Raw genomic sequence first — 15499 nt, 5'->3', positions numbered from 1 at the left:
TTCCTGTTGGAAAACACGGGGATCTTGTACTCAGGGCATACTTATTCTCTTGATGGAGTTCCTCAGAAAAATATTGGAAGTGATTATTGCTGCAAGGGGTGGATGATACAGCATCTTACAGTAAAGATCTTATCTAAGATACCAGAAAAGTGATCTGTTCTCATTTTTGCAGATATGAGGCTGAAATAACTCTATACATGCTGGCACTAGGGTACATCCAAAATCAAAATCCATCTTCTGTAAGAAGGCCACTTTGAAAAAAGAATAGTGCTTTGACATCATACTCTTATTGTGCACTTACTGTGCATTTAAAAATTTCCCTTTTTATCCTGACCTTTCCTTCTTCATCAGGGAGGTTTAAATAGGATTGGTATAGAAGGTAGGTAAACAAATATGAATATTATTTTCTAGGAAGTAGTTGCCAAGCAGTCAAAAGAGTTAAGAAGAAAAACGTTTTGGTTTTCCTCATCTCACTCTTCTTACTTCCTCGTCACATGAGATATCTTATGTGAGAATTATGTTATAGACAAAAGGACTATGCAGGGATATTTCTGCTAGCTGCCTTTCAGCACGGTTTGCCACTGATCACTGTCTTCTCCGTGCAGTGTCATTTGCACTCTTACCCTGGTGTTGCATCCTTGACTTCTCAAATAGTTTCTGTGCTCTTGGCAGGGCATGTTGGTTTGTTTCAGACAAAACTAAATGCAGGCACCAAGGATTTCTACCACCTTGCTAACTGTAAAATGCTGTCTGTCAACCACATTGGCTAATGAGTTTGTTTTCTCCTTGTTAGCATATCAGTCAGTGTCTGAACACAAGTGCTGCTTTCTAGCTTACTCTAGCCCCGGCTTCGTGACCTCACCATGTGGCTTTGAGTTCAAGCCCTGTAATTGTTGTTAAGAACATTTCTTATCTTATTCTTTGGATTCTTTGGCCAAGGTTTAGGTGCATATATCCCATGGGTTTTGAAAGCAACTATCAAGCTACTATGTCACTTTGGCCAGGGATCCATCTCAGTTTCTCTTATATTAAATGTAAACATCTACTCCGGGGAGTGGTAAGTGCTTTCAGCGGACTTAGATACATATAAGATTGAAAGCAGATCCTTTCTTACCATGTCTGTCCATTATCATTAAACATAAAGGGGCCCCAGACAGCACACTTAGTCTGAATACAGTTATTTGATAACTACATTACATGGGATGGATTCTACCCATTAAGCACTTAGAAAAACTCCCCACTGTACATTTAATCAGGCTAAAATGTACATAGATCTTTAAGTACAAGGTAGGACTTCTAAGTGTGTATTTCTGTGCCTCTCTCTCATTCAAACCTGAGACTGTAAAATCTAAGTCAAATCCTAATGATTGTGTCATGTGCAGCAACAGCAATTACTTGGTGATTTGGTAGTTGAAAAACAGAAAAACTGGATAAAAATGCTTCAGGTTTTTTTTTGTTATTGTATGATTATTTTAACTGTTAGCTGAAGGAGGACTAATTGCATGGTACTTTTGCTTAGCAGTAAAACCTGCAATTGCATGTTACATAATATAATCTTTTTAGGCCATTCTAACTGGCAAATAATCTGTAATTTACTTTTTAATGGAAAATGTCAGTCATTATTAGTACCATAAAAACACTTATTTTCTCTCAGCAGCCAGAGAGAATGCTAAAATGATGCTTGCCTTTTCAGACCTGTGGCTGATTATTCTCTGCATGTTTTTAATAAGCCTGTAATTTTATTTAAATTCTTGATTCACCACAAAACAATGGAGCCACTGAATGCTGGTTATTTTTAGGCCAAAAAAACAAACTATACAATTACCATTATGAAAAGCTCTTATGTCCTGGTTAGGAAAACTCTTGGTTACAAATGTGCTCCCTGCTATGATGAATTGCTTTTTGTATCTAATGTTGGTCTAATGTAATAACTTGGAACCTGTTTGATGTTTCTTTTGGCTGTAACAGAAACAGAAATAGAAAAGAAAGGAGAACCTGAGTCTGAAAGGGTCCCTTTTTCCCATTTAAGTTGAATGTAGCATGTGTGCTCTCACTGCAGTGGATTTATAGCTTCTTTTAATGTCAACTGTTATATATTTTCTTACATATATCTCATCTTAACTATATCACATGCAACGGATAATTGTCATGATTGAGAATAGAATCATAGAATCATTTTGGTGGGAAGAGACCTTTAAAAGATCATCAGGTCCAACTGTTATCTGAAGGCTATAGTATTGAGAAGGAACTCCTGTTTCATCTGTATGTATAATACTGTAACTAATTTTGGCCTTCCCAGTTCAAGGGAGACAGGGATCTACTGCAGAGAGTCCAACGGGGAGCTACGAGGATGACTAAGGGACTTGAACATCTCTGCTATAAAGACTGAGAGACCTGTTTAGGCTGGAGAAGGCTGAGATAGGACTTAATGTCTAATATATTAATGTCTGTAAATATCTGAGGAGTGGGTGTCAAGACTAAGGTGACAATCTTTTTTTGGTGGTGCCTAGTGACAGAAAAAGGAACAAGGACATAAACTGGAACAAAGGAGGTTCAACCTCAACACGAGGAGGAACTTCTTTGCTGCGAGGGCAACGGAGCACTGAAACAGGCTGCCTAGAGAGGTTGTAGAGTCCTCTCTTGGAGACATTCAAGACCTGTCTGTATGCATTCTTGTGTGGCCTGCCCTAGGTGATCCTGCTTTGGCAGGGGGGTTGGGCTAGATGATCTCTAGAGGTCCCTTCCAACCCCTAGCATTCTATGATTCTACCAAACTGATGTGATATGGTCTAACCGGGTAAATGGTTGGAGTTCAGTGCTGCCACATGAGCTCATGGGGCCACAATTATACTGCTTCTCAGTATCAAGCACAATGCAACCTTCTGTTTTCAGCAGGGATCAATGAAATCAAAATGAGGTTCATGGGCTGCACCTTTGGAAGGTGAAAGCAAGTCACCAGTCAGTAAGATTAAATTCTCTATGGTTCTTTTAGGAAATTGGCAGTGGTCTGCAGATCAGATCTGAAAAGTACTGTACCAAAAAGGGAAATGACAATTTTCCAGTTCCTTCTTGTTTATGTGAAGAAGCTTATTTCCAGGTGTGCCAAGCTTTGGTTTTGTCCAGTTTCCTTTTTTAACTTCAAAGCTGTAAATGCACCAACTTGACAGAAAATAGCCTTTCTCCACTGGGGTATATAAACCCACCAAACTTGTTCATTTTTTCTCTCCCAGCTTGCCAATTAAAAAATGGTTCCTGAGTTAAATCTTCAATAATAAGAACTTGTTCCTGGCTTCAGATGTAGAGGCTCAGATAGCTTTGATGTTGCACACACGCACCGTAGTTGACTTGATAATGCTGTTGGTTCCAAGGAATGTAGCCGTGCTGCAGAGGTTTGGCTGACAGAAGGAGGAAAGGGCTGATAAAGCAAACACTTTGACAACAGCTTAACTGTAACACTCTTACCTCAGGCCTTGGTATCATGTTTGTGTTTTGTTCCTATCCTCTTGAAAAGACAGGGATGGTATTACTGAAGTATTTTTGTGCCAGGATTTCAGTGTTTGTGGGGCATATAGGAATTATGGGGAGAAGGCAAGGAGAGATGCTTTGTGTCTCAATCAGAAGGGGAAATTTTGCCAAGAGTCATTTAAAATGGTTTCATAATTTGTGCAACTCTGCTCTTTTTTATTTTCTTTTCCTTTTCAGGAGAAGAAGGAACGCAAACGCACACAGAGAGCAGCAGCCAAGAAGCTGAAGGACAGACACGATGCCAGTCTTGCACATCCACATTCCTCAAGCTTATCTGGAGATTTCTGATCATTCTGTCTGTCTTTTCCTCCTGGGTTGGGACCACGCAGTTTGTCAAAATCACGTATGAGACCTTTGACTGTCCTTTTTTCATGACTTGGTTCTCAACAAACTGGAACATAATGGTTTTTCCCATTTATTATTCTGGGCACCTTGCAACTGCCCAGGAAAAGCAGTCTCCAATCAAAAAATTCAGGTAGGTTTCATCGTGGCAATCCCCTTTTAAACAACCTGATTTCTGTGGACTGAGATCAGTGCTCTTCTGATTTTGACCCATAGTGTCACAAAGCAGAATAAAGGTCATGCTGCAGAAAATCTCATTCATAAAGAGCTTAAAGAAGGCTAATGAGTGATATGTGCTTGAGTAAATACATAATGGATTGTTAGAAGGGTGTTTTACTGAGTTAAAAAGGCCAGTAATTTGCTTATTATGCAATCTAATAGCTCTATTTTTGCCTTTTAATCTCAGTCAGGCCATTGGAATGGGCTGCCTGGGGAGGTGGTGGAGTCGCCGTCATTGGTGGTTTTCAGGAGGAGACTTGTTGGGGTGCTTGGTGCCATGGGTTAGTTGTTTAGGTGGGCTGGATTGGTTGATGGGTTGGACACGATGATCTTGAAGGTCTCTTCCAACCCAGTCTGGTCTATTCTGTTCTATTCTATTCTATTCATGAATCTGTTCTGGTCCATTATGATACAGCAGTAGTCTAAAGTGCAACCAAAACAACAGTGGAGGTGAAATGTGCTTAAAGTTGAGCAGGTGGTTTCCGTGTGCATGACCATGGCTTGCTGTCTATGCTCAGCAAGAACAGCAGGATGAAAACTGCCCTTTTATTCTTCCGATATACCATAGCATGCAGGAAGAGCATCCTTGTAGCCGTCTCGGCTCTCTGTTTTTTGTGGGGTAGGAAGTAAAGGAGGTTGCAGACTCTTGGGTTTTCTCTCCCTGTAGCTCTGAGGGTTAAGATAGCATAGCTGAGTGACTTGTCAGCCTGATGAAATTATGTGAAGGCTTTGTCCCATCTTCTGTGAGACTCCATATGGAAATGCCTCTTCCTCTGTGTTGCAAAACCCAGGGCAAGACATCCCTCCGACTCCAGCCTTTCTTTATGCTACATGGCTGCATGCTGTAACCTTCAGAGCAAAGGAGCCCATAGCATGAGCTACAGAATTAGTCTGCAGAGGTGGAAATTTATAAATCTCCCTCAGCAGCTGCTGTGAAATCATAAGAATACAAGACTGGAGAGGAACCCAAAGATTACCCAGTCCAGCCCTTGCACTGCATTAAGGATGAGCTGTCTTAGATTCACCCTAGCCAATTCTTAAGAAAGCCTTATCTAATCTGTCCTCAGACCCTGGGAGTACCACCACGTGCTGGGACAATTAATTTCCCAGTTCCTCCTCTACTTCCATTATTCTACTGATCTGACAATTTTGTAGAAGCTGCTTTAAAGGATTGAACTAAATTCTGCTTGCCAAGAGGCAACACACCTTGCTTATGGAGGGAAGAAATTCACAGGGGCCAGATTCTGTTGCTCCAGTACAGACTTGCTTAGAAATCAATCTTCCTGGCTTCAGCAGAGTTGTCTGTTCTGCAAAGTATTAACCAGCCCAGACTATGTTCCTGGTGACAGAGGGTTCAGCACAGCTGTCATAGAGCACACAGGGAATTCAGTTTGTGACTGTCAGGCTGGAGTTTATGTAGCAGGGCCAAATTCTTCCCTCAGATGCTTTTGCCAGAGTCTGGGATGTAATTTGTCCCTAAATTATCATTTCTGTCAAATCAGCATGGGTACAATTGAACAGTTGCACTTAATTAACTGCTTCTCTGTAAACCCTGATGCTTTTTACTTTGATGGTGACTCCATTTGGATTCTTGCTGGAGCATTTGTGGGAACATGAACCGTGCAACTTGGCTCCTGGATATGGAGTCAAGTAATAACAAACGCACAGCAGTTAAGGAAGAGGGTGAGAATATATGTCCCTGCAGGTAGATCATCTGCAGTTAGTTGGTTGATAATGTATCCATCTGAGCAAATTTTGGGGCAAAACATTTGTGGTAGTGCAGGATGTAAGTGTGCTTAAATAATTGCTACGTTTCCCAAGCTGGTAGGAGTTCAGCTTTTAAAGTTGAGGACACATTTACATGCCCAGAGGACTTTCTGCACACATGGTGATGTGAAGCAGGTTTGTGAATGTGTGGAATCAAGAAACTGGTGTTAGAGCTGATAGGCCAACAGAAAGGCAACTTCCCAGCATATTTCCTTCTCCAGATATATCAGGAATTCATATCCCAGGGAGGGGGGAACAGCTGGCAAATTCTGACTTTAAGATGGGGACCCAGTTACGACTTGACAAGCCAAAAATCTGTACGTTTAGATATGGTAATGGACATCTCCTCAGTATGAGGTCTTGATTTTCTGATGACTTAAAGAATTGAAAAGCATCATTTGTAGTTTTTCAAGTCAGAGTTATAAACAGATTTAGTTTGGAAAGGATCTTTGGAGGTCGTTTAAGCCAGAACACAGCTCTTTTCCAAGCTAAATCAATTGTTTTTATAATTGTTTGGTTTATGATTTTCATATCATTGCTGCTACAGGCCTTTATATTACCTTTTGGACGATTTCTTGTTGCTTCATTTGTTGGTTTTATTTCTGTGGACTAGCTCATTCTTGTCAATAAAGCCCATCCTATAAGTGATTGCAGGTCTACCTCAGAGTTCAGAGGTGACTTGTTTTTGTGTTTCTGGAGGATGTAGTTATTCACTAGATGCTTTAAAGACATATGACATTTTGCCCAGCAGATGTTCCCAGTGGATCAGAAAAAACTGATATCTTTGCAGAGATCAGTGATCATGTGTGTGACTTGCAGAGTGCTGCCCCAGGCTGGCAAAGCTGCACAGAGCCACTGTTACTTTAATAAATCCGACTTGGAAGGATAGGAGTCTCAATCTTCAACTTTATAAACCTTCCAGAGAGCCAATTTAATCTTTGAGATGGTAAATTGTGTATGTCTCACCTTTCACAGTGAGATTAACTTTTGTGGTCAAGTGCATTAAGAAGAGTGTGACCAGAAGATCAAGATCCCTCTACTCTGTCCTAGTGAGGTCAATTCTGAGTATTGTGTCCAGTTCTGAGCTCCCCAGTTCAAGAGAGAGACAAGGAACTCTCAAGAAAGAGAGTCCAGCAGAGACTGGGGAGATGATATGGGGACTGGAGCATCTCTGACAAGGAGAGGCTGAGAGACCTGGGGCTGTTTAGCCTGGAGCAGAGCAGACTGAGAGTGAAGCTTCTCAATGCTGATCAGTATTTAAGGGGTGGCTGTCAAGAGGATGGGTCCAGATGCTTTTCAGTGGTGCCCAGTAACAGGACAAGAGGAAACAGACACAAACAAGGACACAGGGACTTCCACCTAAACACAGGAAAAGCCTGTTTCCTGTGATGGAGCTGAAGCACTGGACCAGGCTGCCCAGAGAGGTTGTGGAGTCATCTCCTCTGGAGAGATTCCAAACCCACCTGGACATAATCCTGTGCAACCTGCTCTGTGTGACCCTGCTTGACCAGAGGGGTTAGAATAGATTATCTCCAGAGGTCCCTTCTAAACCCCACCATTCTGTGATTCTATGAGTCTGTCTTAAAAACTCATTCATGGTTATTACTGTCCTGCTGCATGTCAGTAAGGTGTCTTGATTAGCACAGAGTGCCAGGCTGAAATGGACCCCAAGGATCATCTGGTTAACCTTTCTAGGCAATAGTATAGCTTAAATGAGATGGCCCAGCTATCTGCCAGAAGACACAGCCCATGGATTCTCTTCTGTACTGTGGATAAAAGATATGTCCCACATAAAGAGCTTGAAACTCCTTGCATTAGTGTGAATAAAATTATCTGAGGCTCAAAAAGCTCAGCAACAAGAACTAGGAAACCCTGCCAGTATTTACCACAGCAGAAAGACTCCACAGACTTGACACAGGATGCTAATAGAGTTATGACTTGGAATAAGTGGATGATATTTTCAATGTCAATAACTTTTGCCTCTCCATCCCCTGTCTTGACTTCTTAAGGGAAAACACTGTGACATCACAGGATCACAGGATGTTAAGGGCTGGAAGGAACCTCTGGAGATCTTCAAGTCCAAACCCTGCCAGAGCAGGACCATAGAATCTAGCACAGGTCACACAGGAGCACATCCCGACGGGTCTTGAAAGTCTCCAGAGAAGATGACTCCACAACCTCTCTGGGAAGCCTGTTCCAGTGCTCTGTGACCCTCACAGTGAAGAAGTTCCTCCTCACGTTGAGGTGGAACTTCCTGTACTGTAGTTTACATACATTGCTCCTTGTCCTATCACAGGGCACAAGTGAGAAAAGGTTTTGCCTTCCTTCTTGACACCCAGCCCTCATGTATTTATATATATTTATTAGATCCTCTCTCAGTCTTCTCTTCTCCAGACTAAACAGCCTCAGGTCTCTCAGCCTTTCCTCATAAGGCAGTGCTCCAGTCCCTTAATCATCCTTGTAGCCCTCTGTTGGACTCTCTGAAGTCCCTCTTGAACAGGGGAGCCCAGAACTGGATGCAATGTTCCAGATGGGGCCTCACTAGGGCAGAGTATAGAGGGAGAAGAACCTGGACATACTCCTCTTAATGCACCCCAGGATCCCATTGGCCTTTTTGGTCACAGGGGCACATTGCTGTCCATCAGGACTCCCAAGTCCTTCTCCACAGGACTGCTCTCAAGCAGATCACCTCCTAATCTGTGCTGGTGCAGTTTATTATTCCTTCCCACGTGCAGGACTCTGCACTTACCCTTGTTGAACCTCATTAGGTTCCTCTGTGCCCAGCTCTCTAGTCTGTCCAAGTCTCACTGAATGGCTGCACAGCCTTCAGGCATATCAGCCAAGCCTCCCAGTTTGGTGTCATCCTGGAGCAGCTTTCTGTCAGAATATATTCATGATGTAATAGTTGAAGTTAATCCTATAGGCACTATGCAGCCTTGAGGCACTGGCTAGAAAGAGCATTGGTAGATGCAGGTTTAATAAACATGAATATGTTGAGAAGGGTTGGGTTTTTTAGCAAGAAGGATAACAAGATGTGAACATCACTTGAAGAGAAAACAGGACCATAAGCAGCTGATATTTGTTGTCATTGGTCATCTGCAAGTTTGTCACCTACGTATCTCTCCATCTGTGTTGCAGCATTAGTTCAGTCCACTTAGAGAACAGCACTGCAAATCTAGATCTTCCCTGTAAGGGCTTCTCAGAGGAGAAGTGAGGATCTCTGTTGCCTGAAGCTCTCCAGCCTCAAATGGCTCAAGAGTGGGGACGAAGATCATCAGCAGTGAACAAGGGCTTCCCTTGGACCATTCCTGTTGGGAGACAGCATTCCTGTGGTGGGGCTTCCCACACCACTCACTTGCTTATGCAAGAGCTTCATGCACAATTCCCTTTCCTTTTGCTCCAGCTCTGGAGCAGACAAGTACAGCTGGCCAGGCTCTTTCTTAATGTTCATGCTGGGTCCGTGCTGGAAAGCACATCACCATTACTCTGCTTGGTGTCTGTCTCCTGAGCTGAAGCTGGAAGATGTTTTACTGCAGCAGATGCCATCACTTAGATAGAAAGACCAAATGGTACAGTAACAACTTGTGCTCACACAGGGTCCCACGGTGCTTCTTGCTATCTTAATGCCACTGCAGGCCTTGTCAAGTTTTAATCTGGGTGGTGGAATTGCATCCTCTGTGCTCACATTACCCCAGGTAGCTTCTGTTAGCTCTGTTTTTTTCTATAAGCTGTTTTAAAACTAGCTACTGCCTTACACTCCAGAGACTGCTGTGCATCAGAGGTGAATAAACCCATTCTTCTGCAGGGACTGCCATCAGAATAATGAAGAGGTGAGGCAAGCTATTTAGTGGGTGCCAGAGGCAAAGCTACATGACTGCCTGAGGTGCTGTAATTCCTGAGAGCATGGCACACTGCCCAGCCCTGATGGCTGAGGGCTACCTGCAAATAAAAAGAACTATTTATGTTACAGGGCAGGTTTTAAATAGACTTCTTCTCCATTTGGAAATAGTTTGTGTCATAGTTTCAGGGTCAGCTGCCCTTAGATATGTCTCTGCCTTTAAGTCAACACAGCTTACAGATAACTGTATGGGGAGGCATCCATGGAGCCCTCTCTCCTGGGCCTGGGGTTTTAATCACTGTTGTGGCTGGTGACTCCTGCAAGTTTAATTTTAGTTGCATGCCAAAGAAGATGAGTTAACACTGAACCACCAGCCCTCACAAAGCTCCAGGCAATATACTGTAGCCATGACTGGTGAAAATAAAATATTCATCCTGTCTCCTCATCCTCTGAGCATTGTTCCTGAGTTTTTCTAGGCACAGCGGTGAATTCATCAGGTCTCTGTCTCGCTCAGCACAACCTTTTCACAGCTCTTTGCTGTTAACCAAGAGGGAAGAACCACTGGTCCTGTTTTGTCTGGTCATTGTATGCTGCTGTATGTTATGGAGTCTCCCATCTGCTTTAACAGTCTATTGCCTGGGACCTGGGAAGTGTTTCTGATTTCTTTTCTTAGCAGTGAATCTGTGCTTATCCTTCCTGCTGCTTCTGGGAACTCAAAGATAAGAGACATTTACAATGTGGCCACAACTGCCCCTCCCAAATAGTTGACAGGCCATAAAGTCCAACCCAGAATAAGGTAATAGTCACTGAATCCTCCACTTGAGAATTTACAGTCAGGATACTTCAGACTCCATTCACCTGACTTGACTTGGAGTTTCTCTCTGAGTTGACATCCCAGAGATCTGCCGAACAACAAAACCTGACCAGTTCTGCCATCCTTCCTCCCCTCCTTTGGAAGCTGCCTGCTGCTCTACAGAGGAGCTTATTCCCATCATGTCCATGGCAGTGGTGGGGCATGATGGATGACAAGGATGTCATTTCCCATGGCACATTAGTAGAAGATCTTTTCCTGCTGCCTTGCAGACTGCACCAGAGTGCTGTGCTTGGTTGGTTTTGCTATTACCATTTTGAGTGTAGTGCAGGGGTACTTAAACTGTGCCCTGCATTCCTGTAAGCAGCCCAAGCACCTTTCTCTTTTGTTCTAATACAGCACAAGCTTGTTTCCTCAAATAGAGATCCTGACACCTTCTGAGCCAGGTTGGATTTACAGCTGTGTAATGCTCCAATTGTGCATCAAAATCCATGGCAGAATTCCTGCTGGACTGGAGAGAGCAGGCCCCATACAGGTCTGTAGATCACAATGCAGAGCTATTCTTCCCAGGAGATAGGGCATTCTGCCTCTGGTGCAGTGCAATAGTGACACAGACGTGGTGCATCCAGGTAAAAGGCCACATGTTTTGAAGTGAGACATAGTCTGAGCTCAGAATCACCCTCTGCAACCACCTGAGTCTCATGGGTAGAAAAACACCTTTTAAACTTAAACTTTATCTACATGTCAACACACATTCAAGTCTGTGCTACCACTGAGTCCATTTTCAGACAAGGAAGCTCTTTAAGTGCTGTTGAAATTAGTGATATAAAAGCCTACAGTCAAACTTAAGCATGAATTTATTTACCTCAGCATTTGCTTTGCATCCCAGATGGATGATGCATACCACTGGCTAGTCTCTATGTGGAACATCTCTGTTGTGATCTTTGGAGAACAAGCTGATGTCTGAGAGCTTCAAGGTCAACCAGAGTAAAGGAGATAATTAGCAGATCCTCTTGTGCCTGGGTGTTAATTTGTTGGACACCCTGGCACAGAGTTTAGGAAAGGAATTTATCATTGCCAGAAGTGACTGCTTTGTACCTCAGGTTCTTTTAGTGGCAGCAGCGAATGAATGGTCATTAAGTTGGACACAGTGAGTCTCCTTTATTACACAAGTGTTATTATTCTACTTTCCTTGAAATGAGAGTACTCTTTTCAATTCTTTATACTAAAACCCACAGTATTTTAACAGCAGAATTTCACAGAACTACTGAAAGTGCCTTAGAAGGCCTGAAAATGATTCTGTCTTTAAAGGCAAAGCCAAATCAGGATAATTACTGCACCACCACCCTCTGTAAGTAACAAATGATTTTGACTTCACATTGCAGTGCTTTCTTTGAAGTTACTAATTAGTTCTAAATAATCACTGTTTTAGCAATCTTCCAACCAGCTGTGTTTGGTTGTGAGCACTTTGAGACCTTGATGTCTCATGGCATTTAGATTAGTCCTTTAATATTGCCTCATTGCAGTTTGATGGTACTTTGCTTCACTCTATTGGTGTTTCAGTTTTATGAAGCATTCTCTTGAGTTCCCTCATGTTTTAGAGGTGTCGGAAGGCATGTCATGTCAAGAAATGAAGCAAGGTTACCAGGAATATATCAAATCCCTTTAAGCATGAATGCAGCTAGTGGAGTTGCTGAGAACTGTCATTCCCAATTGGGAAAAGTAGAGATGTTTCAGGAGGGGTGCAGTTGGTGGCCTTCAGTCAAGCTGCTTGTCGGAGTACTCAATTGTGGGGATTGCCACACTCAATCTCCTCTTAGTCCATGTAGGTACCACACGTCCCAGGAGAGCTGTCCAGGAAAGCAGCATCTTCTGAGCTGACTCTTCCCTTTTGTGAATTCCTAAGAAACAAACAACTCAAGCTGTGTGTGACACAGTGTTTGGGAAAGCAGACATGTTGTTTGCAATTAAGTCCGCAAAGAAGCCTCTGTAAGCCAACACAACTTTTCACTGTAAGATAAATAGAAGCTGTCAAATATCCTTCTCTCCTCTTTCCTCTCTTCCACTCTTGTTTGGCTGGCTCAATCCCACTGTCTGGTGGCTGACTATCCCCCAGTGGTGATGTCTCTGGCAGGATTTTTGAGTATCTTTAGGCAATTTTTAAAGCTTACTTGGCCATGTGTGAGAATCTATTTCAATAAGAATAAAAATAGGCTTTGGAGCAAAGCAAGGAAAAAATGCCAAGCTACATAGCAGAAATAGAGGTTATAATCCCTCTGTTCATGGCCTTGGAACAGAGTCTGAGAACACTCAGTGTGTTATAGATAACTTTCATTTCTGTGTGCGAGTCCCTGGGATTACTCTTGTGGAAAGTGTGATTATTCCAGGTAAGGTACTTCTTTTCTATTCGTGAAACTGTTGTTTTAAGAAGATTGTGTGTGTGTGTGGTTTTTTCTCTATGTAAATAAAACAGTAAGATTCTTACCTGTGTGTGTGGTGTAGTTAGGAAAAGCACTTAACTGAATGTGATAAAAGTCTAATGAATGTTTGCTGTGCTGGAGTGAATGCCAAAGAAATTCCTAGCTGAGTTTTAAACTCTTTTCTTTTCATAGGGAATGCAGTCGGATTTTTGGTGAAGATGGTCTGACGCTGAAACTCTTTCTTAAAAGGACTGCTCCCTTTTCTATTCTGTGGACTTTGACTAACTACCTGTACTTACTGGCTTTAAAGAAGCTGACAGCCACAGACGTCTCTGCTCTATTCTGTTGTAACAAAGCTTTTGTCTTCTTGCTTTCTTGGATTGTGCTGAAAGACAGGTTCATGGGAGCAAGGGTAATGGCATGCCTGATTTTCAACTCTCTTTTGTTTTCATAATTGCCCTTAAGCCCATAAGTTATTGTGCTGCCATAGTGCTGCTTGCATTATGGTGTACATATACCATGAAACCATTTCTCATTGAATTTTATGACACAAACCTAAGGCTGAAGATCAGTTTAGAGATCTCAAACTCCAGAAGTAACTTGATGTGGGACTTTCAAGAAGCTATTACAGCTAAATGCAATTTGGAGAATTGGAATAGGTGGACTTGCAGCTGCATATTCTGTGTTGGGTTACAGTACTAAAGTACAGTCAGTTAATTTTATTTTAAACATAGTGATGAATGCTTACATTCTAAGCAAAGCACTTTCATTCCTCGTTTGGGTAGAAAGCTGTTTTCAATGCGTAATGTAATTTTCTTATGCCACTCAATTACTTTGTATACACACATATGCATGTGCCAAATGTGGTTTCAAAGGAACAGCAACTGTTTTGCACTGAAGTGTTGTAGGACTCACTGGCAATCATATGTACCCTGCAAAAAGGAAAGGGAAAAAGACAAAATCACAGAATGTTAGGGGTTGGAAGGGACCTCAAAAGGTCATCTAGTCCAAACCTCCTGCCAGAGCAGGATCACCTATGCCAGAACACACTGGAACGCATCCAGGCAGGTTTTTAATGTCTCCAGAGAGGGAGATGATGCATGCCTGGCTCTGGAGGAAAAGAAATCATATTTCCTGTAATTTTACATACACAAATCTTCTAATATACAGCACTTTGAACTGCTGACTTTGTCTTGGCTAAGGAGTAGCTACACTTCCTGCCAGCTCTGCTGATGTGGATTCACCCACTGAGATGGCTCAAGGTCTAATGGTCATGTTGGGTACTATCCCGACTGAACTATCAAGAAGCCTTGCACTTCACTGGGGACTGGCATGGCTCAGGCTGAGATGTCTGTGACCAGAAGTGGCCACAAGTAGTTTGGTTCAAGTTCCATGGGAAGCATGATGGATCAGGACACTCATCTGAGTGATTTTATTCTTTTTTGAATGAGCACAGCAGGTTGGTTTTTTATTTTTTTTATTACTGTGACAGAAGGGTTCAGAAGAGAAAGGAAAAGGCCTCCTGTTTCAGATGATCTAGCTCTTGGAGCAGCCAACAGCCCACTTAACAGAGCACTGTGCTTGTGATTTAGGTATGCAAGAGGAAATGTAAAGGTGGTGAGACACTGGAACGGTGTTCCCAGGGAGGTTGTGGATGCCTCCTCCCTGGAAGTGCTCAAGGCCAGGGTAGATGAGGCCTTGAGCAACTTGGTCCTAGTGGATCGTGTCCCTGCCACTGCCAGGGGGGTTGGAACTATATGTTCTTCAATGTCTCTTTCAACACAAACCATTGTATGAATCTATGAATTTTTTTAAATAAACCAGTTCCTCTAATTTTCTGTTGTGGCAGGGCTGGCTGGGCAGCTAACGCTGGCACAGAGCTGTATTTGCCATCACGTGAGTGAGCTTTTGAGTAGGAATCTGCCAGGAGGTTGAGTTTTTTTGACTGGCTCAGTGGAGGGTCTGTCCAAACCAGGCAAAGTCAAGGAGGTGAACCTATATTGCATTGGAGCATCTGCTTTATGAGGAAAGGCTGAGAAACCCTTAGTTCTTTAGCTGGGAGAAAATAGAGAAGGGGTTCTTACTAAGATCTAAAGGATGAACATCAAGAGGATGGGTCCAGACTCACTTCAGTGGTGCCCAGTAACTGGATGAGGGGCAATGGACACAAACTGGAACACAGGGAATTGCACCTAAACATAACGAAAAACCTCTTTCCTGTGAGGGCACTGAAGTACTGGACCAAGCTGCCCAGAGAGGTTGTAGAGTCTCCTTCTCTAGAGTGATTCCAAACCCACCTGGATGCAATCCTGTGCATCCAGCAGGTGACCCTGCTTGATCAGGAGGTTGGACTAGATGATCTCCAGAGGTCTCTTCCAGCCCCTACCATTCTGTGATTCAGTGTTTCGCAGAGCTCAGCCATAGTGTCCTTGAAGGGAAGAACACTGACATTTCATCTTGCAGTGCTGTGGCCATCCACCTGTGTATCTTATTTCATATCCAACATAAAATGTGGAAGTGTCAGGTAAATGTGACCTACTCTCAGCCTGCCAGTGGCTATCTCAAGAGACTAAGCAG

At 42.9% G+C, this 15499-nt stretch overlaps 1 protein-coding gene across 2 annotated transcripts in view; it reads left to right on the top strand.

Annotated features, from left to right (window-relative positions):
* Positions 1 to 15499, top strand: part of SLC35F4 (solute carrier family 35 member F4) — a 134960-nt gene that overhangs the window by 108134 nt on the left and 11327 nt on the right. Inside the window, exons 3-4 of one of the 2 annotated variants that reach the window (XM_054161697.1) lie at positions 3703 to 4000; positions 13115 to 13334. In XM_054161697.1, coding sequence (XP_054017672.1) covers positions 3703 to 4000; positions 13115 to 13334 — 518 coding nt within the window. Of the gene's footprint in view, positions 1 to 3702; positions 4001 to 13114; positions 13335 to 15499 lie in introns of those variants that run through there. The other variant, XM_054161696.1, reaches the window with a different exon arrangement.

Source organism: Dryobates pubescens, chromosome 5, assembly GCF_014839835.1.
Source record: "Dryobates pubescens isolate bDryPub1 chromosome 5, bDryPub1.pri, whole genome shotgun sequence".
NCBI classification, from domain to species: Eukaryota; Metazoa; Chordata; class Aves; order Piciformes; family Picidae; genus Dryobates; species Dryobates pubescens.
Note: the sequence above shows the minus strand (reverse complement) of the source record. Positions and strands in the feature narration are given on the sequence as shown.